The sequence below is a fragment of the Electrona antarctica genome (assembly GCF_951216825.1).
Source record: "Electrona antarctica genome assembly, chromosome: 20".
Classification (NCBI taxonomy): domain Eukaryota; kingdom Metazoa; phylum Chordata; class Actinopteri; order Myctophiformes; family Myctophidae; genus Electrona; species Electrona antarctica.
The window spans coordinates 217,315-243,666 of record NC_136801.1 but is presented as its reverse complement, the minus strand read 5'-3'; the positions used below and the strand labels follow the sequence as shown (position 1 = coordinate 243,666).

At 47.6% G+C, this 26,352-nt stretch overlaps 1 protein-coding gene across 2 annotated transcripts in view; it reads left to right on the top strand.

Annotated features, from left to right (window-relative positions):
- Positions 1 to 25,834, top strand: part of LOC306913039 (rho GTPase-activating protein 29-like) — a 96,563-nt gene extending 70,729 nt beyond the window's left edge. The window contains exons 10-21 of one of the 2 annotated variants that reach the window (XM_079489549.1): positions 1,818 to 1,955; positions 2,160 to 2,353; positions 6,985 to 7,160; positions 11,967 to 12,140; positions 15,558 to 15,656; positions 16,195 to 16,358; positions 17,948 to 18,136; positions 18,501 to 18,638; positions 21,650 to 21,888; positions 23,141 to 23,528; positions 23,815 to 23,923; positions 24,531 to 25,834. In XM_079489549.1, coding sequence (XP_079345675.1) covers positions 1,818 to 1,955; positions 2,160 to 2,353; positions 6,985 to 7,160; positions 11,967 to 12,140; positions 15,558 to 15,656; positions 16,195 to 16,358; positions 17,948 to 18,136; positions 18,501 to 18,638; positions 21,650 to 21,888; positions 23,141 to 23,528; positions 23,815 to 23,923; positions 24,531 to 25,807 — 3,285 coding nt within the window. In that variant the 3' untranslated portion in view covers positions 25,808 to 25,834. Of the gene's footprint in view, positions 1 to 1,817; positions 1,956 to 2,159; positions 2,354 to 6,984; positions 7,161 to 11,966; positions 12,141 to 15,557; positions 15,657 to 16,194; positions 16,359 to 17,947; positions 18,137 to 18,500; positions 18,639 to 21,649; positions 21,889 to 23,140; positions 23,529 to 23,811; positions 23,924 to 24,530 lie in introns of both variants that reach the window. The other variant, XM_079489548.1, reaches the window with a different exon arrangement.
- Positions 25,835 to 26,352: the final 518 nt, after the last annotated feature.

Sequence of the window (26,352 nt, the reverse complement as noted above, 5' to 3'; positions counted from 1 at the left end):
CCCATGTTGGCCCTGGTCGTTTCACATGTCACTTTGTCACCCTGTTAAGACATATTCAATTATTCATAGTCCAGCTTTAGGTCATAAGGTGACCACCGAAACGGTGGGTGGTGTGAGCGGTGAATCGCTTACCATCGCAGCACGACATCATGTTGTAGTTTTCGGTGGTCACCTTATCACCTACAATTGGAGTATGAATAGGCCTTTAGTGTTGTAGTCGAGTCCACCTAAAGCGAGTCCAGTCTGAGTGAGGGGGGGGCGAGTCAGAGTGGAGACCAGGACCAGATTAAATTTTTCTTCTCATTTGAGAAGTACATAAAACACTGCTAATTCTTATCAGTAATCAATCCTGTCATTGGCATAATAATGTATTTCAACTATGTTTTATATATATATTTTTTTTTAATGCAAATCACGTCAATTGGAATTCTACACAGTCATGCGTGTCAACTTTGTCGGGCTAATTGTTGTTAGAAAATCATGTCTGGCAAATGTTTGTTATTGTGTTATACATCGGTAGAGGCCACCTGTTATTGTGTTATACATCGGTAGAGGCCACCTGTTATTGTGTTATACATCGGTAGAGGCCACCTGTTATTGTGTTATACATCGGTAGAGGCCACCTGTTATTGTGTTATACATCAGTAGAGGCCACCTGTTATTGTGTTATACATCGGTAGAGGCCACCTGTTATTGTGTTATACATCGGTAGAGGCCACCTGTTATTGTGTTATACATCGGTAGAGGCCACCTGTTATTGTGTTATACATCGGTAGAGGCCACCTGTTATTGTGTTATACATCGGTAGAGGCCACCTGTTATTGTGTTATACATCAGTAGAGGCCTCCTGTTATTGTGTTATACATCGGTAGAGGCCACCTGTTATTGTGTTATACATCGGTAGAGGCCACCTGGCAATTTTCCCTCCTATATTTTGTGCACTGTTTTTATCCATCCATCATCAACCGCTTATTCGTAGTCGGGTCGCGGGGGCAACAGCTCCAGCAGAGAGCTACAGACTTCCCTCTCCAGAGCAACATTATTGTAACTTCTTCCTGGGGGATCCCGAGGCGTTCCCAAGGCCAGTGTAGAGATATAATCCATCTGGTCCTTGGTCTGCCCCGGGGGTCTCCTCCCAGTGGAGATATAATCCATCTGGTCCTTGGTCTGCCCCGGGGTCTCCTCCCAGTGGAGATATAATCCATCTGGTCCTTGGTCTGCCCCGGGGTCTCCTCCCAGTGGAGATATAATCCATCTGGTCCTTGGTCTGCCCCGGGGTCTCCTCCCAGTGGAGATATAATCCATCTGGTCCTTGGTCTGCCCCGGGGTCTCCTCCCAGTGGAGATATAATCCATCTGGTCCTTGGTCTGCCCCGGGGTCTCCTCCCAGTGGAGATATAATCCATCTGGTCCTTGGTCTGTCCCGGGGTCTCCTCCCAGTGGAGATATAATCCATCTGGTCCTTGGTCTGCCCCGGGGTCTCCTCCCAGTGGAGATATAATCCATCTGGTCCTTGGTCTGCCCCGGGGTCTCCTCCCAGTGGAGATATAATCCATCTGGTCCTTGGTCTGCCCCGGGGTCTCCTCCCAGTGGAGATATAATCCATCTGGTCCTTGATCTGCCCCGGGGGCTCCTCCCAGTGGAGATATAATCCATCTGGTCCTTGGTCTGCCCCGGGGTCTCCTCCCAGTGGAGATATAATCCATCTGGTCCTTGGTCTGCCCCAGGGTCTCCTCCCAGTGGGACGTGCATCGAGGACCTGTTTTCGTTGTTGTTTTAAATCTAATCCAATCACATCACTGCGTGCGCTGTTGCCAGGCGGAGGAGGCGCGGGAGCACTGCAAGGCGTGCCAGCTGGAGGTCGCGGAGAGACGGGTGGAGCTGGCCAAGGTCAAGATGGAGGTCATCACGCAGCTACGAGAGATGGTGTTCCAGTGTGACCTCACGCTGAAGGCCGTGAGTACACCACACACACACACACACACACACACACACACACACACACACACACACACGCCATTCTAGTAGTTCTATGCCTTTCTCAAAGACACTTGGGGCGGTCACTAATCAGCCGTGTGTTTGTATTGCGTGTGCATGCGTGCGTATGGTGTGTGTGTCTGTGTGTGTGTGCCTGTGCCTGTGCGTGTGTCCCCTCTCCAGGTGACGGTGAACTGGTTCCAGCTGCAGCAGGCCCAGGTGGTGTCCCTGCCCGTCAACCACCAGACGCTGTGCGAGAACGCCAAGCTGTACGAGCCCGGCCAGCGCTACGTGGACTTCATCCGGGGCCTCCCGGCCCGCTGCGGGACCCCCGAGGGCCCGGGCGCTGACGCAGGGGCCACTACGCACAGCGCAGGGTGAGTCTCAGACAGTTCTGTGACCCAGGAGTCACTACGCACAGCTGTTGGGTGGGTGTTATTGGCTGTTGGGTGGGTGTTATTGGCTGTTGGGTGGGTGTTATTGGCTGTTGGGTGGGTGTTATTGGCTGTTGGGTGGGTGTTACTGGCTGTTGGGTGGGTGTTATTGGCTGTTGGGTGGGTGTTATTGGCTGTTGGGTGGGTGTTATTGGCTGTTGGGTGGGTGTTACTGGCTGTTGGGTGGGTGTTATTGGCTGTTGGGTGGGTGTTATTGGCTGTTGGGTGGGTGTTACTGGCTGTTGGGTGGGTGTTATTGGCTGTTGGGTGGGTGTTATTGGTTGTTGGGTGGGTGTTATTGGCTGTTGGGTGGGTGTTACTGGCTGTTGGGTGGGTGTTACTGGCTGTTGGGTGGGTGTTATTGGCTGTTGGGTGGGTGTTACTGGCTGTTGGGTGGGTGTTATTGGCTGTTGGGTGGGTGTTATTGCCTGTTGGGTGGGTGTTATTGGCTGTTGGGTGGGTGTTACTGGCTGTTGGGTGGGTGTTACTGGCTGTTGGGTGGGTGTTACTGGCTGTTGGGTGGGTGTTATTGGCTGTTGGGTGGGTGTTATTGGCTGTTGGGTGGGTGTTATTGGCTGTTGGGTGGGTGTTATTGGCTGTTGGGTGGGTGTTACTGGCTGTTGGGTGGGTGTTACTGGCTGTTGGGTGGGTGTTATTGGCTGTTGGGTGGGTGTTACTGGCTGTTGGGTGGGTGTTATTGGCTGTTGGGTGGGTGTTACTGGCTGTTGGGTGGGTGTTACTGGCTGTTGGGTGGGTGTTACTGGCTGTTGGGTGGGTGTTATTGGCTGTTGGGTGGGTGTTATTGGCTGTTGGGTGGGTGTTACTGGCTGTTGGGTGGGTGTTACTGGCTGTTGGGTGGGTGTTATTGGCTGTTGGGTGGGTGTTATTGCCTGTTGGGTGGGTGTTATTGGCTGTTGGGTGGGTGTTACTGGCTGTTGGGTGGGTGTTACTGGCTGTTGGGTGGGTGTTACTGGCTGTTGGGTGGGTGTTATTGGCTGTTGGGTGGGTGTTATTGGCTGTTGGGTGGGTGTTATTGGCTGTTGGGTGGGTGTTATTGGCTGTTGGGTGGGTGTTACTGGCTGTTGGGTGGGTGTTATTGGCTGTTGGGTGGGTGTTATTGGCTGTTGGGTGGGTGTTACTGGCTGTTGGGTGGGTGTTACTGGCTGTTGGGTGGGTGTTATTGGCTGTTGGGTGGGTGTTATTGCCTGTTGGGTGGGTGTTATTGGCTGTTGGGTGGGTGTTACTGGCTGTTGGGTGGGTGTTACTGGCTGTTGGGTGGGTGTTACTGGCTGTTGGGTGGGTGTTATTGGCTGTTGGGTGGGTGTTATTGGCTGTTGGGTGGGTGTTATTGGCTGTTGGGTGGGTGTTATTGGCTGTTGGGTGGGTGTTACTGGCTGTTGGGTGGGTGTTACTGGCTGTTGGGTGGGTGTTATTGGCTGTTGGGTGGGTGTTACTGGCTGTTGGGTGGGTGTTACTGGCTGTTGGGTGGGTGTTATTGGCTGTTGGGTGGGTGTTACTGGCTGTTGGGTGGGTGTTATTGGCTGTTGGGTGGGTGTTATTGGCTGTTGGGTGGGTGTTATTGGTTGTTGGGTGGGTGTTATTGGCTGTTGGGTGGGTGTTACTGGCTGTTGGGTGGGTGTTACTGGCTGTTGGGTGGGTGTTATTGGCTGTTGGGTGGGTGTTACTGGCTGTTGGGTGGGTGTTATTGGCTGTTGGGTGGGTGTTATTGCCTGTTGGGTGGGTGTTATTGGCTGTTGGGTGGGTGTTATTGGCTGTTGGGTGGGTGTTATTGGCTGTTGAGTGGGTGTTACTGGCTGTTGGGTGGGTGTTACTGGCTGTTGGGTGGGTGTTATTGCCTGTTGGGTGGGTGTTATTGGCTGTTGGGTGGGTGTTATTGGCTGTTGGGTGGGTGTTATTGGCTGTTGGGTGGGTGTTATTGGCTGTTGGGTGGGTGTTATTGCCTGTTGGGTGGGTGTTATTGGCTGTTGGGTGGGTGTTATTGGCTGTTGGGTGGGTGTTATTGGCTGTTGGGTGGGTGTTATTGGCTGTTGGGTGGGTGTTACTGGCTGTTGGGTGGGTGTTATTGGCTGTTGGGTGGGTGTTATTGGCTGTTGGGTGGGTGTTATTGCCTGTTGGGTGGGTGTTATTGGCTGTTGGGTGGGTGTTATTGCCTGTTGGGTGGGTGTTATTGGCTGTTGGGTGGGTGTTATTGGCTGTTGGGTGGGTGTTATTGGCTGTTGGGTGGGTGTTATTGGCTGTTGGGTGGGTGTTATTGCCTGTTGGGTGGGTGTTATTGCCTGTTGGGTGGGTGTTATTGGCTGTTGGGTGGGTGTTATTGGCTGTTGGGTGGGTGTTATTGGCTGTTGGGTGGGTGTTATTGGCTGTTGGGTGGGTGTTACTGGCTGTTGGGTGGGTGTTATTGGCTGTTGGGTGGGTGTTATTGGCTGTTGGGTGGGTGTTATTGGCTGTTGGGTGGGTGTTATTGGCTGTTGGGTGGGTGTTATTGGCTGTTGGGTGGGTGTTACTGGCCGTTGATGGTGACGTGACTAAGGTACGTTTCAAGGTTGGTATGAGGTCAATAACGGATCTAAAGGGTTTAGTTAGTAGCAGTACTTGTGCGCTCTGCCTGCGCACAAGTAGGCCATGCATGGCACCTCGACGCAGTGCATTTCTAGTCGGTATTGTGCTGTGAAACAAGTCTATGAAGCTGACTAACATTTAATAAACAAGTCTATGAAGCTGACTAACATTTAATAAACAAGTCTATGAAGCTGACTAACATTTAATAAACAAGTCTATGAAGCTGACTAACATTTAATAAACAAGTCTATGAAGCTGACTAACATTTAATAAACAAGTCTATGAAGCTGACTAACATTTAATAAACAAGTCTATGAAGCTGACTAACATTTAATAAACAAGTCTATGAAGCTGACTGTAACATTTAATAAACAAGTCTATGAAGCTGACTGTAACATTTAATAAACAAGTCTATGAAGCTGACTAACATTTAATAAACAAGTCTATGAAGCTGACTAACATTTAATAAACAAGTCTATGAAGCTGACTAACATTTAATAAACAAGTCTATGAAGCTGACTAACATTTAATAAACAAGTCTATGAAGCTGACTAACATTTAATAAACAAGTCTATGAAGCTGACTAACATTTAATAAACAAGTCTATGAAGCTGACTGTAACATTTAATAAACAAGTCTATGAAGCTGACTGTAACATTTAATAAACAAGTCTATGAAGCTGACTGTAACATTTAATAAACAAGTCTATGAAGCTGACTGTAACATTTAATAAACAAGTCTATGAAGCTGACTGTAACATTTAATAAACAAGTCTATGAAGCTGACTAACATTTAATAAACAAGTCTATGAAGCTGACTAACATTTAATAAACAAGTCTATGAAGCTGACTAACATTTTAATCTGCAACACCATTTGATACAACGGTGGGATTCTGCTTCATCTCTCTACTCTGGCCTAAAGGGCTCCTTATTGGCCGAAATCTGAAATAGAGAGAGGGGGGGGGGGTGGTAGTTTGTTTTGGAGAGCGTAAGACAATTGACCGCAGCCTGCTTGTCTTCCTGCGGAAATGACTGTGGTCATGAGAGAGGGAGAGGGAGAGGGAGAGAGAGAGAGAGAGAGAGAGAGGGAGAGGAGAAACAGTGGGGTGGGGAGGGGGCTTCTCCTACTGCCACGCCCCCTCTGAGCTTTGCTTGGTTTCCAAAGGTTTCACTCTTTTTCTTAACCAGGTGCTTGAAAAGCCCCTGGACTACATTCACTACTACCTCTACTAGGGACTGTAATGGACACTTTTCATAATAACCCATACTCTGAACGGCATATAACCCATACTCTGAACGGCATATAACCCATACTCTGAACGCCATATAACCCATACTCTGAACGCCATATAACCCATACTCTGAACGCCATATAACCCATGTATCGAATCTTGTCGACCAGACCCATTGCAAGATGCTGTACTCGTCAACCCTAAGCCATTCCAGCCTTTCAAAGTGGGCAGGGGTGAGGTGGGTTCGGGGGGTGAGGCCAAGTAGTAACCTGACCAGTTTGTTTTCTGTCTGGAGCCTTGTTTGAAGGGCCTTTGAGGTGCTGTGGTGATGGCAATGGCCGTTTTTAGCCCAATGAGTGTTTTTTTTGTGCTAAACTAAAGCTTGGAATGGATTCAGAATCATGAAAACCCCCTAGTTTGACACGTTTAAATTTCATGCATTTTTGACGTAATGTTTTGCCTTATATAAGATGTTAATGGTATGGTCACATATAATTAAACCCCTATACAAAATAAATCCCAATACCGACAGCCGGTCAGCAAGTGGATTCATGAATGTATGTATGTATGTATGTATATAGACAATATTTTAGGCCAATAAAAAAGACTATATACCAAATTTCCCACGCCACAACCCTGGCTGCCTGGCTGCTCTATATATTATGCAAAATAATATCTTTAAATAAATAAAAACAGTTGTGGTAAACTTTTTTTTTTTGGTATATCCCCCTTAAATATGTGTTTTTTTTTCTTTTTTCCCAGGATGCTTTTCACCAAGCGTGCGCTCAGCGCCAGCCTCTCGTCTCACGCCAACCTGTCCCAGGGGTCGCTGACCTCTGACCTCCTGAGCGGCGACGAGGTGGACGGTCCCCCCGGTCACATGACGCGACCCGCCAAGACCTGCGACGTGCGCTGCAACAGCACTGCCGACATCCAGGGTGAGTTTAACACATCTGTTGTCTGACCTGACAACAGATTCTAATGTCTTCTCAGTCATGAGGGTTTTCTGGAAAGCAGTGTTGTTTTTGGCCCCGAAGAACCCTGAAGAACCCTGAAGAACACACTGGTGCTGCTCACACTATTTCATGTCAAGGGCATATACCCTGAAGAACACACTGGTGCTCAACACTATTTCATGTCAAGGGCATATACCCTGAAGAACACACTGGTGCTCAACACTATTTCATGTCAAGGACATATACCCTGAAGAACACACTGGTGCTCCACACTATTTCATGTCAAGGACATATACCCTGAAGAACACACTGGTGCTCAACACTATTTCATGTCAAGGACATATACCCTGAAGAACACACTGGTGCTCAACACTATTTCATGTCAAGGACATATACCCTGAAGAACACACTGGTGCTCAACACTATTTCATGTCAAGGACATATACCCTGAAGAACACACTGGTGCTCCACACTATTTCATGTCAAGGACATATACCCTGAAGAACACACTGGTGCTGCTCCACACTATTTCATGTCAAGGACATATACCCTGAAGAACACACTGGTGCTGCTCCACACTATTTCATGTCAAGGACATATACCCTGAAGAACACACTGGTGCTGCTCAACACTATTTCATGTCAAGGACATATACCCTGAAGAACACACTGGTGCTCCACACTATTTCATGTCAAGGACATATACCCTGAAGAACACACTGGTGCTGCTCCACACTATTTCATGTCAAGGACATATACCCTGAAGAACACACTGGTGCTGCTCCACACTATTTCATGTCAAGGACATATACCCTGAAGAACACACTGGTGCTGCTCCACACTATTTCATGTCAAGGACATATACCCTGAAGAACACACTGGTGCTGCTCCACACTATTTCATGTCAAGGACATATACCCTGAAGAACACACTGGTGCTGCTCCACACTATTTCATGTCAAGGACATATACCCTGAAGAACACACTGGTGCTGCTCCACACTATTTCATGTCAAGGACATATACCCTGAAGAACACACTGGTGCTGCTCAACACTATTTCATGTCAAGGACATATACCCTGAAGAACACACTGGTGCTCCACACTATTTCATGTCAAGGACATATACCCTGAAGAACACACTGGTGCTGCTCAACACTATTTCATGTCAAGGACATATACCCTGAAGAACACACTGCTGCTCAACACTATTTCATGTCAAGGACATATACCCTGAAGAACACACTGCTGCTCAACACTATTTCATGTCAAGGACATATACCCTGAAGAACACACTGGTGCTCAACACTATTTCATGTCAAGGACATATACCCTGAAGAACACACTGGTGCTGCTCACACTATTTCATGTCAAGGGCATATACCCTGAAGAACACACTGGTGCTCAACACTATTTCATGTCAAGGACATATACCCTGAAGAACACACTGGTGCTCCACACTATTTCATGTCAAGGACATATACCCTGAAGAACACACTGGTGCTGCTCAACACTATTTCATGTCAAGGACATATACCCTGAAGAACACACTGGTGCTCAACACTATTTCATGTCAAGGGCATATACCCTGAAGAACACACTGGTGCTGCTCACACTATTTCATGTCAAGGGCATATACCCTGAAGAACACACTGCTGCTCAACACTATTTCATGTCAAGGACATATACCCTGAAGAACACACTGGTGCTCAACACTATTTCATGTCAAGGACATATACCCTGAAGAACCCTGAAGAACACACTGGTGCTCAACACTATTTCATGTCAAGGGCATATACCCTGAAGAACACACTGGTGCTGCTCACACTATTTCATGTCAAGGGCATATACCCTGAAGAACACACTGGTGCTCAACACTATTTCATGTCAAGGACATATACCCTGAAGAACACACTGGTGCTGCTCCACACTATTTCATGTCAAGGACATATACCCTGAAGAACACACTGGTGCTGCTCAACACTATTTCATGTCAAGGACATATACCCTGAAGAACACACTGGTGCTCAACACTATTTCATGTCAAGGACATATACCCTGAAGAACACACTGGTGCTGCTCAACACTATTTCATGTCAAGGGCATATACCCTGAAGAACACACTGGTGCTCAACACTATTTCATGTCAAGGACATATACCCTGAAGAACACACTGGTGCTCAACACTATTTCATGTCAAGGACATATACCCTGAAGAAGACAACCTGTTTGTCGAGACGTTGGTAAAATAAAATAAATGCTGGCATCGGGACTACGAGTTTGTGCGACCTCTCCTTTCCTTTTAAAAATGTCAAGGACCCCAAACATGATATGTCCTCAGCCGCCGACCCCCGTCTCATATGTTGTTCCAACATATAGTGAGCCTGGGAGGGTGTTTTTGATAACGTCTGAGACATGGTAACGTTTTAGTTAGTTATTTAGTTAGTTAGTTAGTTAGTTAGTTTCATTTATTGTCCACGTGTGGAAATTTGTCTTCGGTCTCAACAGTACAAAACAGTTACAACAACAGCAACAACACTTAACACAATTATTGTCTCATGGCAAAAGAAAGTGCAGGACAACAGAGTGGCAGATACATTGGAAAAACAAACAAATCTAGCAAGACATGGTATCATTTAGTGCCTTAATGGCATTTGGTATGAAGGAATTTTTAAAAATGTTACGGATCGCTTTTGGTACTTTGTACCGTCTACCAGAGGGAAGTAGTTGGAACTCCCTGCAGAGTGGATGAGAGGAGGTCGTTTGCTATCTTGACAGCTTTTTTACAAAGTACCTCCTTGTAGATACAGCCTAATTGTTGCTGTCTCTTCCCAATGATTTTTGATGCTAGATTTACTAGTTATTTAGTGAACCTGGAGGGTGTTTTTGATAACTTCTGAGACATGGTAACGTTTTAGTGAGCCACAACAGTTCATGTTTGCCGTGGGTGCTTCTGAGACATGATGGAGGAGGATGACAGCGCCGGCCCCGGGCCGTGGAATGAAGCTGGTTTGGACCAAAAAATGTCATCTGGGACAAAGGAATAGGAGATACAGGCGATTGAAAGAAACGGATAGAATGGGTGTGGATGGGCACGGCGATCAAGATGGCGCGATCCAGGGTTATTGACGTAGATATAATTATGGCAATGACGGCCTAAGCGTTGATTAATTAGGCCTCTAACTCTGGAGTCGTGCGGAATTCCATATTTGATGTCATGTGTGATGAGGTCAGATTTCAGTCAGCTTGACTTCACACATAGTGTTGAGGAGCATTAGTCAAAGAGAAGAGAGAGAGAGACAGACCATTAGATCACACATAGAAAGATACACCCTAAAAACAACTTCATATTCTGCTGTAATCACATCATAAACATTCCTGGAAGAAGATGTGTGATGTTGAGATGAAGAGGATGCATCAATATGAGGTGAATGTGACTCTGGACCCGGATGCAGCATATCCCTGCCTCATCCTGTCTGACGATGGAAAACAAGTGCATGATGGAAACATATGGAAGAATCTCCCAGAGAACAAAGAGAGATTTGATCAATGTGTCTATGTCTTAGGAAAACAAGGTTTCTCCTCAGGAAGGTTTTACTACGAGGTCCAGGTTGGAGGGAATACTGACTGGGTTCTAGGAGTGGCCAGAGAGTCCATCAACAGGAAGGGAGACTTCACAATGAACCCCAATGATGGTTACTGGACTATAGGGTTGTGGAATAATGGAAATGAGTACTGGGCTAATGCTGGCCCTGCTGTCCTCCTCCCTGTAAGAGAGATGGTCCAGAAAGTGGGAGTGTTTGTGGACTATGAGGAGGGTCTGGTCTCCTTCTATGATGTGGAGACCAGAGTCCACCTCTACTCTTTCACTGGCTGCTCCTTCACTGAGAGACTCTATCCATTATTCTGTCCCTGTGTTGATAATGGTGGTACAAACTCTGCTCCTCTGGTCATCTCTCCTCTGGTCATCTCTCTGGTCAAACTCTGCTCCTCTGGTCATCTCTCTGGTCAAACTCTGCTCCTCTGATTATCTGTCCTGTCAACGTGGACGCTGACCTCGCTGGGGACGGGAGGGAGATGTAAAATAAAGTTGTATGGAAACATATTTATGTTTCCAGACTATTACTGCTCCCCCGTGTTCTCGTGCAGGGCACTGGGGCGAGGGGCAGCCCCAAGCCCCCAGTAAGGCTATCCAACGGGCGACTGTGGCTCAAGAGGTAGAGCAGGTCGTCCAATGATCCATGGGTCGGCGGTTCAAATCCCGGCTCCTCCTGTCTACATGTCGAAGTGTCCTTGGGCAAGACACTGAACCCCAAATTGCTCCCGATGTGCTGGTTGGTGCCTTGCATGGCTTCCGCCGCAATCGGTGTGTGAATGTGTGTGTGAATGGGTGAATGTAATGCACAATCTATGTAAAGCGCCTTGGATAAAGGCGCTATATAAATGCACCATTTACCATTTAAGCTGCCACTACCTACTGGCGAAATGTGGAATTGCACCACTTTCATGGAGGTGGACGGACGTTCATGACGTCACATGCGTAAGCCCGCGGGGCTAGTCTAGGCTAAACTTCCGCTCGCTCGAGCCATTGAGTTATAATTCCTGCGTTTGCGCGTCTTACTTGTTATTACCATATAGATGATGATGATGTTGTTGTTATTGTTGTTATTACCATATAGATGATGATGATGTTGTTGTTATTGTTGTTATTACCATATAGATGATGATGATGTTGTTGTTATTGTTGTTATTACCATATAGATGATGATGATGTTGTTGTGTTGTTCTCAGGCCTCAGGATACAGGGCCCGTTCCGTCCATGGACCTCCTCAGGCTGCCAGGGAGGAGGAGGAGGAGGAGGAGGAGGAGGAGGATTAGGAGGAGGAGGGGGGATGTGCAGCGACTCTGAGAGTGCCGGAGGAAGCAGCGAGTCTCGCTCCATGGACTCTCCTACTGCCAGCCCAGGTATTACATACCCAGTTTTTGGAGCTTTGGACACTTTCTGTTTTACAATTCATATATTTGATATTGCTGTATTTAGTGTATGTTGTTGTTTTTGAGGGCCTGCCCCTCAATTGTACTCCGAGTTTAAATAAAGGTTATGATGTTGATTTACACCTGAGGCTGATTCTAAAAAAATGGCTTTGGAAAAGTTTTCTGAAAAATCTATGTTTCTATGTCAGTGGTGCTCAACGTTTTTCATGTCAAGGACCCGCGGAATTACCTGTATTTAATTCCGGGGTTCCCAGAAGCAAAGATTTGAGCTAAAAACGTTCGCTCTGAAAGTACATATATTCAAAGATTTGCGCCACATTTTCAAGATTTTTCAAAAATAGCAGACCTGCAAGCTTGCGTAACGCTCTACGCAAATATTGTCCCGTTGCTGCGCTACTGTGTGTGTGTGTGTGTGTGTGTGTGTGTGTGTGTGTGTGTGTGTGTGTGTGTGTGTGTGTGTGTGTGTGTGTGTGTGTGTGTGTGTGTGTGTGTGTGTGTGTGTGTGTGTGTGCGTGCGTGCGTGCGTGCGTGCGGTTATTACACTGCTCCGGTGGCAACTCTTTAAGGCAAGACTCGACATGTCATTCATTTCCACTGGAGAAAATCTCCCTGGAATTTAAGTCTCCGTGTCACTTACAGGCTCAGTGAAGTGGTTTACAAAACGTTTTCAGTTCAAGGACTTCAAGGACCAGTTTGGTCTGCATTTAGGGTGGCCCGACGTTCGGTCTCACGCCGGACAGTCCGGTCTTAGACCCACCTGTCCTCCTCCCACCTCAACCTCTGGCCGGACACATAATTGTCCGTTTCTTTGTGATATTCAGTGCTTGTGTCATAACTGTCATTTACGTCGTCTCGGTATTAAAATCTCCGCAGCGAGCCGGCCACACTCCCACTGTCTGAAAAAGAGAGAGAGGAGACGTTGGGAGTGTTGCCATGTCCGCTTAATTATAAGCGACTTTGGGCTTGTTTTATAAAATAGCCTACTAAGCCTATAGTCAGGCTTCTTTTGGACTTGTTTTCATAGACATGGTTGCTTGTTTCTCTTCCAAAACCTGGCAACAGTGGTGGAAAATAACCAATAACTATACATTTTAGACTATTTGAAAATAGCACATCTACAAGCTCACAATGCGTCGCTTTGCGACACATTATGAGCTTGTAGATCTGATATTTTCAGCAAGTGTAAAATCAGTCATCACGACGGCATCGAGGCCCGCCGAAACATATTTTAGTCGACTGAATCAACTGTAGATTTAGTCGACTAAAATCGTATGAGATTTTGTCGACTAAAACTACACTAAAACATTCCAGGCCACTGTAAAATGTGGCTAAAACTAAATGAAAACTATTCAAGAGACTACTGTATATGACAATCTAAAATCAGCTGTCAAAATCAACACTGACGGAGAGCTGCATGCAACGATGATGATGACGAGCTGCATGCAACGATGATGATGACGAGCTGCATGCAACGATGATGATGACGAGCTGCATGCAACGATGATGATGACGAGCTGCATGCAACGATGATGATGACGAGCTGCATGCAACGATGATGATGACGAGCTGCATGCAACGATGATGATGACGAGCTGCATGCAACGATGATGATGACGAGCTGCATGCAACGATGATGATGACGAGCTGCATGCAACGATGATGATGACGAGCTGCATGCAACGATGATGATGACGAGCTGCATGCAACGATGATGATGACGAGCTGCATGCAACGATGATGATGACGAGAGAGGCCACGCTTTCAAACACAGATCTTCTTAGAAGGCCTTTGTTTCTTTTGACTGTTCCAATTTAAGATCCAGAGGTGAACGTGCCTTCGCTGTTGCAGCACCCTCTCCCTGGAATAGATCCAGAGGTGAACGTGCCTTCGCTGTTGCAGCACCCTCTCCCTGGAATAGATCCAGAGGTGAACGTGCCTTCGCTGTTGCAGCACCCTCTCCCTGGAATAGATCCAGAGGTGAACGTGCCTTCGCTGTTGCAGCACCCTCTCCCTGGAATAGATCCAGAGGTGAACGTGCCTTCGCTGTTGCAGCACCCTCTCCCTGGAATAGTCTCCCTTTTTATATATTAACCTGTTTTTGGGCGGGAACCCCTCCCAATAGCTACTTTAGCTATTGAAAAATAGCAGATCTACAAGCTCGTAGCGCGCCACTCGGTGGCGCGCTACGAGCTTGTAGGTCTGCTATTTTTGAAAACTCGTAAAAATGTGGCGCAAGTCTTTGAATATATATTTCAGAGCGAACATTTTTAACTAAAATATTGGCTTCTGGAGGGTGCCTGGAACTACATATTTGGAGATGGGGGTCCGTGGCCCAATAGAGATAATTCTGGGGGTCCTTGACATGAAAAAGGTTGAGCCCCACTGATATAGAAACATGGGTTTTTCAGAAAAATGATAGAAGCCTTTTTTTATCGACCTCAGTACAAAATGGGTTAAAAGTGCTCAGTCCATTGAACTATTTAAGTCTCTTCTTAAGACTTAAGATCTTTTTTCTATGGCCTTTGATCATTCCTGTCATTTGAACTGTTTCACTTCTTGTTGCTATGTGGATGTCTAGGTGGTCTAGTGCACATCCATACTTGTTTTCTATTTGTATTTTGTATCTAGATTTTATTGTGTAAAGCACTTTGGTCAATCTCGATTATTTTACATGTGCTATAGAAATAAAGCTTGATTTGATTTGTTTACATCTGTAAACCTTTTCAGGGTTTAATTAACTTATTATAACCAGTACTTGATTAATTAAACCTTAATTAAACCCCGATACCGTCGATAGAGAGATCCATTGATCTCCAATCAGTGGATCTATGGTGATCAATATAGAGGTGTGAAGAACTCATAATCCCCCCCCCCCCCCCCCCCCCCACCCCAACCCCCCATTTAATCTGTGCCTGTAATCACCCTCATCAACAAACGACGACCACACCTCAATACATTGTCCTTAAATGCTGGTATACCTCAGCTCAGCGTTCCGATCATTCATTCATTCAGTCTGAAGTCAGTGGAAGTGACTCTTGTCTCTGTGACTTTGTGACGCCGCGTGTGTGTCCTTATCCGTCCTTCCATCTTCAAACCGCTTATCCGTGGCCGGGTCGCGGGGGGCAACGGCTCCACCAGAGAAACTCCCTAGACTTCACCCTCTCCAGAGCAACTTTGTATAGTAACTTCGTTCTGGTGTGGATCCCGAAGGCGTTCCCAATTAATTAAGGCCAGTTTGGAGATAAATAATAATCCCCCTCCCCACCTGGTCCCTGGGTCTCCCCCCGGGGGTCCCGTCCTCCCCCTGGAGGTGGTCCTGACCGCTAGATGCACAAAGCAACGTTCAGAGGATGAGAGCTAAGTGGTTTTTCTTGGCTTCCTGTTCAGGAGACTTCAAGCGGAGGCTGCCGAGGACGCCGTCCACGGGAACCATGTCGTCTGCCGACGACCTGGACGAGAGGGAGCCCCCCTCGCCCTCCGATAACGGTGAGTCACGCACACACTCGCATACAAAACGCACGGGCCCGGGCCCAGGGCTGTCACATGTTGCAAGTTTGTAGATCTGCTATTTTTTTTTCATATTTGAAAATGTATGAGCATTTTTTATCATGGAAAGGCTTTCTGTGTAATTCGTACTTTCTACTTTTGAGTACATTTTATATGCACTTTTCTTTTACTTACTCAAGTACATTTTGAATTCCGGACTTTTACTTCTTCTGTACTAAATTGCAGTATTGATTATTTTACTTACCGTGCGTGTCGTGTCGTGCGTGCGTGTTTGACCCCAATTAACTCACTGCTAATGATACCGATGATCTGCAGGGGTCAATAGGTCATGCTACGAACCATTCTGTGCCCCAGACAGACAGACAGACAGACAGACAGACAGACAGACAGACAGACCTACACACAGCCTTAGCACTTAGCTCCCTCCCTCCCTCCCTCCTCTAGGACTCAGTGAGATGGTGATGGAGACCTCCAGCTCTAATTAAGCTCTCTCTCCTCTCTCTCCTCTGTCCTCCAGGACTCAGTGAGATGGTGATGGAGACCTCCAGCTCTCCCGGCCCCTTCAGGAACACCCAGATGTCCAAGGCCGCCCAGACCCACCGGCTGAGGAAGCTCCGAGCGCCCTCCAAGTGCCGCGAGTGTGACAGCCTGGTGGTGTTCCACGGAGCCGAGTGCGAGGAGGTGAGAGTTAAAAACGTTCACTCTGAAAGAATATATATATTCAAAGATTTGTGTCACATTTTCACGATTAAAAAAATAATCACACCCGTGTGAACTGAGTGGTGCAAGGTCTTATATAGCCTGATCAGCTGTGGTCTGACGTAATGTCAGTGACCATAGTAACCATGCTCATTCTTTTGGGTCCCACGTACAGGTACACACAAACACGGATACAAACAAAGCTGGTTGTTGGAGTGGTTTGCACCACTCAAAAAAGCAGACCTACAAGCTCGTAGTGCGGCACCGAGCTTGTAGGTCTGCTATAAGCCCTCAATGGGGCGTTGGGTTTTAGTGCTAATTCGCTTATTTCCATCGCTCGAAAATCCATCTTTTGTATATATCCTCTCTTCATCATGTAAACAGTATCCCAAACAGCACACTTTAGTGCTTATTTCAATGGAAATAAGCGAATTAGCACAAAAACCCAACGGTCAGGAGGTGGATTAAATAACAATGCATTTGTTCTAATTGATATGCTCCTTCATCGTACAGTATTTAATTGTGTCTATTGTAATCGTTGTTCATTTTTGTGTGGGTATAGATCTTGTTGATCGGTCATTTTAAAAGTAGCTCTCAATTAGAGAGAGAGAGAGAGAGAGAGAGAGAGAGAGAGGAGTTGCAACACTCAGTTCACACAGGTGCGATTTTTATTCTGTAAAGCACTTTGAATTGCCTTGTGTCTGAAAGGTGCTATATAAATCTAATGGCCTTGCCCTGCAGTCCTCATTGGCCTTCCATAAGAAGTGTTGTGTCTGAAAGGTGCTACTGTACCAGGGCTGGACTGGCACAAAAATTCGGCCCGCTCATTTTCGCGTGAATTTGGCCCATACCGGCCCACCACAACCAGCGCGCAGATAGCAGAAACTCTACCGCCCGCTCCGTCGAGGCACACACAAACAAACAAGCCCTAATACCACCACTTTTACAGAACAACATAAATGATACAAACCAACAGACAACTACACAACCCTTTGTAGAGGGTTTATTTGTCACTCACTGATACAGGTACAGTGAAATTATCATGATGGCAGAATGGCAGCACGCCCGGACCTTTCCTGGTGGCCTGCCGCCTATTGGCCTGCCTGCCTATTGGCCTGCCGCCTAGTGGCCTGCCTTATCATGGCGGCCACCTACGGTCGCGGCCCACCGGGAATCTGCCCGGTACGTCCTGTGGCCAGTCCAGCCCTGGACTGTATATGAATCTAATGGCCTTGCGTTGCAGTGCTCGTTGGCCTGCCATAAGAAGTGTTGTGTCTGAAAGGTGCTACTGTTCACTGTATATGAATCTAATGGCCTTGCGTTGCAGTGCTCGTTGGCCTGCCATAAGAAGTGTTGTGTCTGAAAGGTGCTACTCACTGTATATGAATCTAATGGCCTTGCGTTGCAGTGCTCGTTGGCCTTCCATAAGAAGTGTTGTGTCTGAAAGGTGCTACTCACTGTATATGAATCTAATGGCCTTGCGTTGCAGTGCTCGTTGGCCTTCCATAAGAAGTGTTGTGTCTGAAAGGTGCTACTGTAGTGTATATGAATCTAATGGCCTTGCGTTGCAGTGCTCCTTGGCCTGCCATAAGAAGTGCCTGGAGACGCTGGCCATCCAGTGCGGTCACAAGAAGCTCCAGGGCCGACTGCATCTGTTCGGCATCGACTTCACGCAGGCGGCGAGGGACAGCCCCGACGGCGTGCCCTTCATCGTCACCAAGTGCACCTCGGAGATCGAGAGCAGAGCGCTCAACATCAAGGTGGTTAAACCCATTCTGACCTGAGATCAGATTCTAAAAATGTCTTCTACATCCTGACAGTTTTCTGAAAAAGCTATGTTTCTACGTCAGTTACAGTTTCAGTTTCCATTTAGACTTTACAAAATGTCTTCTGAAATCCTAAACGTTTTTTTTTTTTCAAAATCCTATGTTTCTATATGTCAGTGGCGCTCAAACCTTTTTCATGTCAAGGACCCCCAGACCGCCATTTTCCATTTTCGTGATTTTTCAAAAATAGCAGACAGACAGACACATTTTAATTTACAATTCTTGTAAATGAATGTAAATGATGTTACAGATTGTGAACGTACCATAACATGTCCTCTCTGTGCGCTCTCCATTCCAGGGGATCTACCGTGTGAACGGTGCCAAGTCTCGCGTGGAGAAGCTGTGCCAGGCGTTCGAGAACGGCAAGGACCTGGTGGAGCTGTCGGACCTTTACCCGCACGACATCAGCAACGTTCTGAAACTCTACCTGAGACAGGTGGGTCTAATTTAAACTACCTGAGACAGACAGACAGGTGGGTCTGATTTAAACTACCTGAGACAGACAGACAGGTGGGTCTAATTTAAACTACCTGAGACAGACAGACAGGTGGGTCTAATTTAAACTACCTGAGACAGACAGACAGGTGGGTCTAATTTAAACTACCTGAGACAGACAGACAGGTGGGTCTAATTTAAACTACCTGAGACAGACAGACAGGTTGGTCTGATTTAAACTACCTGAGACAGACAGACAGACAGACAGGTGGGTCTAATTTAAACTACCTGAGACAGACAGACAGGTGGGTCTAATTTAAACTACCTGAGACAGACAGACAGGTGGGTCTAATTTAAACTACCTGAGACAGACAGACAGACAGGTGGGTCTGATTTAAACTACCTGAGACAGACAGACAGGTGGGTCTGATTTAAAATACCTGAGACAGACAGACAGGTGGGTCTAATTTAAACTACCTGATACAGACAGACAGGTGGGTCTAATTTAAACCTGTTCTGGGCGGGAACCCCTTTTGGTGTTTTAAGCATTATGTTGTACTTTAGCTGTTGAAAAATAGCAGCTCTACAAGCTCGTAGCGCGGCACCGAGTGCCGCGCTACGAGCTCGTAGGTCTGCTATTTTTGAAAAAATCGTGAAAATGTGGCTCAAATGTTTGAATATATTTTCTTTCAGAGCGAACGTGTTTAACTCAAATCTTTGCTTCTGGGGGGGGGGGGGGTCCCTGGAACAACATATTTTCAGATGGGGGGTCGGCGGCCAATAACATATATTTTTGGGGGTCCTTGACATGAAAATGTTTGAGAACGACTGAGTTTTCAGAAAAGATTTAGAAGACATTTTGTAGAATCTACCTCAGGTCTAAATGCGATAAACTCTCTACCTGAGACTGACATGTTTTACTTCTATTTCACTACAGTCCAGATGTGGTGAGATACTTTTACTCCACTGCATTTATTAGGAAACTTTAGTTACTACAAGTAAGACGCGCGAACGCGGGAAGCGAACGCAGCTCGTAAATTGCAAAAACAACAATTAGAATAAATTACGTAATTTTGTAAGGTTTTTTTTAAGTTCTCTTTTTTTGTGTTTAAGTTTTTTTTTTAAGTTAAGTTTTTTTTAAGTTTTTCTTTCCTTTTAAAGTTTTTCTTTTAAGTTTTTTTTTTAAGTTAAGTTTTTTTTAAGTTTTCTTTCCTTTTTAAAGTTTTTTTTTTAAGTTAAGTTTTTTTTTAAGTTAAGTTTTTTTTAAGTTTTTCTTTCCTTTTACAGTTTTTCCTTTTTAAGTTTTTTTTTTTAAGTTAAGTTTTTTTTAAGTTAAGTTTTGTGTGTGTGTGTGTGTGTGCATGCGTGCGTGCGTGCATGAGTGTGTGTGTTTTTCTTTCCTTGTAAAGTTTTTCCTTTTTAAGTTTTTTTTTTAAGTTAAGTTTTTTTGTAAGTTAAGTTTTTTTTAAGTTAAGTTTTCTGTGTTTGTGTGTGTGTGTGCGTGCGTGAGTGTGTGTGTGTGTGTGTGTGTGCGTGCATGTGTGTGTGTGTTTTTGTGTGTGATACAGCTGCGCCCTCTGGTGGTGGGCGGGTGGTGTTACAGCGGGACAGACAGACACACACACAGACACAGACATGATCTGCTGGGTCTCATAGTAAATGCTCACTGCGTTCGCAATCACTGCGTTCGCAACTACTACTTTACTAACTACCAAACTCTGTTTGGCTTTTTAGGTTTTGTAATAAAAAAAAGTCCACAGAACACATACGATAAATCACTGACAAATACCAAGAAATTACTGACATTTGTATCAATTTTATAGATTAAAAAAAAATAGAATCCATTTCGGGGTACTGCATCGTCTATTCCTCGCTTCAAATGTTTTCAAAAACATTTTTGAGAGCAACGTTTAGCTGTAAATGACACTGTGTGTGTTTACATCATGGCTGTCATGTTGGAAACAGCAGTAAATCAAGCAGGTGCTCCGAGGGTTTGATTAGACATCGGTCTGTTATAGAGCGGTCTGTTATAGAGCGGTCTGTTATAGAGCGGTCTGTTATAGAGCGGTCTGTTATAGAGCGTCGCAGTCCCGCCCCCTCGAGAGACCCGGAAAATAAATCCCCGTTCATTTTCCTCATAGACTTTTCAGAAAGTATTTATTTAAAGACGTTTACGCCGCGGACAAAGACAACTCTTGTCGTGACAAATCATGACAACAAACACAATTTTTCGGTTGTTTTTGTTTTTCTTCTTTGTAATTATTTGTTTGGTCCAAAATATGGTGTTTGTTGTCATGATTTGTCACGACAAGAGTTGGCTTTGTACGACGCTTATAAGGTCTTTAAATAAATACGTTTTGAAATGTCTATGGGGAAAAATGCATTGGGAACTATTTCCTGGGCCTGGCGTCGTCATAAAAGGGGGCGGGACTGCGACGCTCTATAAAGAAATAACACACCGCTGAATTATGCGATTGACCAATCAGAATCAAGCATTCAACCAAGCTGTGTAATAAGTCAAAAATAATTGCGAACACCTGCCTCAAATACTTGCGATTGTGGACGGTTATGTAACGACTGTGACGACCCTGCAGTGTTGTTTTTGGCAGTACATTTAGATTTTAGTCTAGTTTTAGTCGACTAAATTTCACAAGATTTTAGTCGACTAAATCTACAGTTGATTTAGACAACTAAAATGTGTTTTGGCGGGCCTTGATGCCGTCGTAATGACTGTTTTTACGCTTGCTGAAAATAGCCGATCTACGAGCTTGTAGATCTGCTATTTTCAGCATGCAACCAAGTGTAAAATGACTTATACTGGATCTCTTGTCCACTAGTCCCTTCCTGACATTTTAGTCTGGTTTTTATTTGTCGACGAAATCGTCAGTATATTTAGTCTTAGTTTTTAGTCACCATAGCTTAGTTTTCATTTAGTTTCCGTCAGTGAAAAAAGGTAGTCGACGAACATTTTTAGTTTTAGTCGATGAAATCAACTCTGCCCCTCCCCCCCAGCTCCCGGAACCTCTCATCCTGTTCCGTTACTACGTGGACTTCATCGGCCTGGCCAAGGAGGCTCAGCGGGTCATCGTGGAGGAGGTGGCGGCCTCCAGGCTCACCGCCAACCCGCTGGCGCCCGCGCAGGTCGGCGGGCCGCGGCTCAACCGGGTCCTCTTCAAGCTCCAAGACCTGCTGAGGCAGCTGCCCTCGACCCACTACCGGACCCTGCAGTTCCTCCTGGAGCACCTGCACCGGTGAGGATAATAATACTATCCTCACCGGTGAGGATAATAATACTATCCTCACCGGTGAGGATAATAATACTATCCTCACCGGTGAGGATAATAATACCTGATAAAACCACCTGCACCGGTGAGGATAATAATGCTATCCTCACCGGTGAGGATAATAATACCTGATAAAACCACCTGCACCGGTGGGGATAATAATACCTGATAAAACCACCTGCACCGGTGGGGATAATAATACCTGATAAAACCACCTGCATCGGTGAGGATAATAATACCTGATAAAACCACCTGCACCGGTGAGGATAATAATACCTGATAAAACCACCTGCACCGGTGAGGATAATAATACTATCCTCACCGGTGAGGATAATAATACCTGATAAAACCACCTGCACCGGTGAGGATAATAATACCTGATAAAACCACCTGCACCGGTGAGGATAATAATACCTGATAAAACCACCTGCACCGGTGAGGATAATAATACTATCCTCACCGGTGAGGATAATAATACCTGATAAAACCACCTGCACCGGTGAGGATAATAATACTATCCTCACCGGTGAGGATAATAATACTATCCTCACCGGTGAGGATAATAATACTATCCTCACCGGTGAGGATAATAATACCTGATAAAACCACCTGCACCGGTGAGGATAATAATAATAATATTAATAATCCTCACCTGCACCGGTGAGGATAATAATAATAATATTAATAATCCTCACCTGCACCGGTGAGGATAATAATAATAATATTAATAATCCTCACCTGCACCGGTGAGGATAATAATAATATTAATAATCCTACTATAAATGCGCAACGTCTCTGTGTGTCTGCGTATGTGCGTGCGTGCGTGCGTGCGTGCGTGCGTGCGTGCGTGCACGGTTGTAATGCACGTAACTCGAGAGCCGTTCGCCCCACCGACTTCACATTCGGCGCGCGCGTTCCACACCCCCCACAGGGAGTGCGCAGTGCCCGCTGTCGAGTCGGTCGGACCCACGGTTCTCCAGAACCACCACAAAAGGCTCTGCTCAGGCTCTGCCAGTGGGCCTAAATCCCCTCACCTGTGCAATGTCTAGCCTCTGCCTCAGCCAATTGATTGCCATGGCAACCCCACACCTGACAATTGATTACTAAACCATAGGTTTTTCAGAAAACTGTCATGTTTTAGAATACATTTTGTAGAATGGTCCTCGGGTCTACACATGGGATAAATGACCCCCTCCGCCCTCCCCCCTCCCCCCCACAGGGTGACGGAGCGTGCGGAGGAGAACAAGATGACCGCCTCCAACCTGGGCATCATCTTCGGGCCGACGCTGATCAAGCCGCGGCAGGCGGACCAGGCGGAGGTGTCGCTGTCCTCCCTGGTGGACTACCCGTACCAGGCCCTGATGGTGGAGCTGCTGATCCGACACTACCATATGGTGTTCCACGCTCCGCTCAGCCCGCTGGGGCCTTCCCCCTCGTCCCACGGGGGGGCCTCTCCTCTCCTGACCGAGCCCCCCTCCGTCGCCGCCGTCGCCGCCGCCCCCCGGACCCCCGGGGGTGGCTGTGGGGCCCCCCGGGACCGCCTCACGCCCCAGGACAAGCAGCAGCAGCTGAGCAGGCACTCCAAGTCCCTGGGAGACATCAAGGAGGTGAGTCCGTTGTCGTAGCAGTAGTAGTAGTAGTTAAGAGGCACGCGACGCATCCGCAAGGTTCCCGGTTTGATCCCTGTGTGTGTGTGTGTGTGTGTGTGTGTGTGTGTGTGTGTGTGTGTGTGTGTGTGTGTGTGTGTGTGTGTGTGTGTGTGTGTGTGTGTGTGTGTGTGTGTGTGTGTGTGTGTGTGTGTGTGTGTGTGTGTATTCTCTTCATGTGGCTCCGTGTTTATACTCTTTCCTGTCTTCTGTCTTATTGGTGGATCGTTCCGTCCAATCGCAGCAGAGCTCCAAGGTGTACAAGAGGCACTCCTCCATGGTCCCCTCCTCCCATTTGCTGGATGAGGTCCATGAGGCCACGCCCCCTGGCTCTGAGGGGAGGGGCTTTGAAGCCGGTCAGTAAAACCATTCAGTACTCGCATGCTTTACTCAAGTAAAAGTACCAGTAAGAGAGACCTCGCCCTCAGGGCGAGAATAGACCTCTCCCTAACGCCACCATATATGGAGATCTAAGGGTCTTCATGATGTCACAAGGCGTGATCACATATGGCGACGTGATGCCATGAGGCGTGACCATATATGGAGGCATGGGTGACGGACGGACGGGAGATGCAGGTTTTCATAGTAAATGCGACCTATTGTCACAATCAGTTACCCCTGTTTGTGTTGAATATAAGACTGCATTTTTTTCCAGTGGCAATATCCTAACAAACAAACAGGGTCGTATTATAATCGGGGACTATTTGATATTCAAAATGTTCTTTTTCCACAATTGAGTCTTGAAAAATGGGGCTTATTGTCTTAATATATATAATATAATATAATATATATAATCAGAGTCGTCTTATATTCGGCACAATTCGGTAAGTAAACTTCAGTAAATGCACCAAAGTATTGGCATCCAAATGTACTCCAAAAAGCAGAAAGTAGTTGCTATGCAGAAATGTCCCATTTTATATTTCATATAAACGGCCATTTTCAACTTGTGTCTCCTTGTTTCAGGTCCGGAGGTGGATTGGGACGAGGCCGGCCGGGTCAACGGGGTCGACCCCGCAGAGGTCCAGACGAGGTCGTCGTCAGGGGGCGAGCGGGGGGGAGGGGGCCTGGCTCGCTCCGGCCACATCTCCAGGGTCCAGCTCCGACACCACCCGGCGCGCGGCAAACTGTCCTCCACCTCGCGCCCGCTCAGCGCGCCCGGCGATCGCCCGCCGCTCAGCCGCGGCAGCGTCAGCAACAGCAACAACGTGGACGAGAAAAACGCCCGAAACGGCCACATCGAAATCAGAGGCGGGAACGGGAACGTCGTTCGCGACGAGTCCATCGAGGAGGTGAGCGAGACGAGCGACGCCCACGACGACAACAACAACAGCGGCGGCGGCGGTGGCGGAAACAACAACAACAACAACAAGTCCAACAAGTCGTCGTGGTCGAAGTCGCGAGCGAGCGCGCAGCGCCAGCGCAGCACGTACATCGACACGCAGACGCTGCGCCGGACGTGGGACCGGCAGTACAAACACTGCGACGTCGCCAAGACGGAGAGCACGGTGGCGAGCGACGACGCCACCGGGACGGAGCACGACAACTCGCCGGGCGGCGAGTTGTCGTGTTCTGTCCCGTCATCGCTGTTCGCCTCCTCGGGGTTCTGCTTCGGGACGTCTCCTCCCGGAAGCTCCTCCTCCTCCCCTGGGGGCGGAGCCATGGTGTACCCCCACCGGCCGTACACGGTGGTCGCCACGGCGGCGGCACCTGGCGGAGCGCGGCGGACTCTGCGCCGGGAGGACAACGTAGACGGTAGCCGGTACAGCCCCGTGACAACGTCCACGCACGGCGGCGCCCCCTTCAGGGCGCCCAGGACTCTGCAGCCCCCTCCCGGGACCTTCTACAAGCCTCCCGTGTCATCGTCGGTGGGGCGGCGGCCGGGGGGGAGCGGCGGTGGCGACGATGGCGGCGAAAACAACATGGCCGCCAAAAATAAGGCACTGGAGAAAAGCGCGTCGGCAAACAGCGCAGAGGACGAGGATGAGGATGAGGATGAGGAAGATGATGATGATGATGAGGAAGATGACGAGGAAGAGGAGGAGCTTGGCATCGAGATCGAGCTTTCGGTCGACGAGCCGCTAGAGGAGGAGGAGGAGCGCCAGTCTCCTAGCTGTTCCCCTGAGGGGGAGGAGCTAGAAGGGGGAGGGGGCGGGTCCAACCAGGCCAACAAGCCCCTGTACCAGAGACTCCGCCCCCGCAGGCTGCAGGAGGTGGAGCATCGCGAGGCTCATTTTGTGTGACCCCGCCCCCTTTCCGACCCCGCCCCCTTCGCACCCCCCCACTAAAAGGAAATACTGTACTTTGATCTCAGATCTTTGAGAAATGACAGAGTTACCGTGTAGGGGGGGGGGGGGGGGGACGACATGCAGACAGACCCCCAGGAACGCACCGCTCCCCCCCAGGGGGGTCGGCCCGGTTCCGGCGAGCCTTCCCCGTGTCCGAAACGGTTCGAGAAGTGACAGCGTTACCCGTGTTGCAGCTTTCCGTGCTCGGACAGACACGCATAGGGACAGACATAGGGACAGACATAACTGCATAATGGAACTGAGGCACCGCTCAAAAAATGTCCCGACAGCGTTTGTGAGACCCCCCCCCCCCCAAGTGCTGGGATGTGTACTGTATCCCATGACGGGGCCCGCCCTATCCCGCCTCGACCCTCGTGTCTGCCTACCCCCCCCCCCCCCCCCCCCCCTCTTGTGCCAGCTTTTTGTACCGTTTCAAAAGGCATTTACATTTTAAAAAAATAGCGAAAATAGCCCATGTATACAGTACACTTCGACACGTC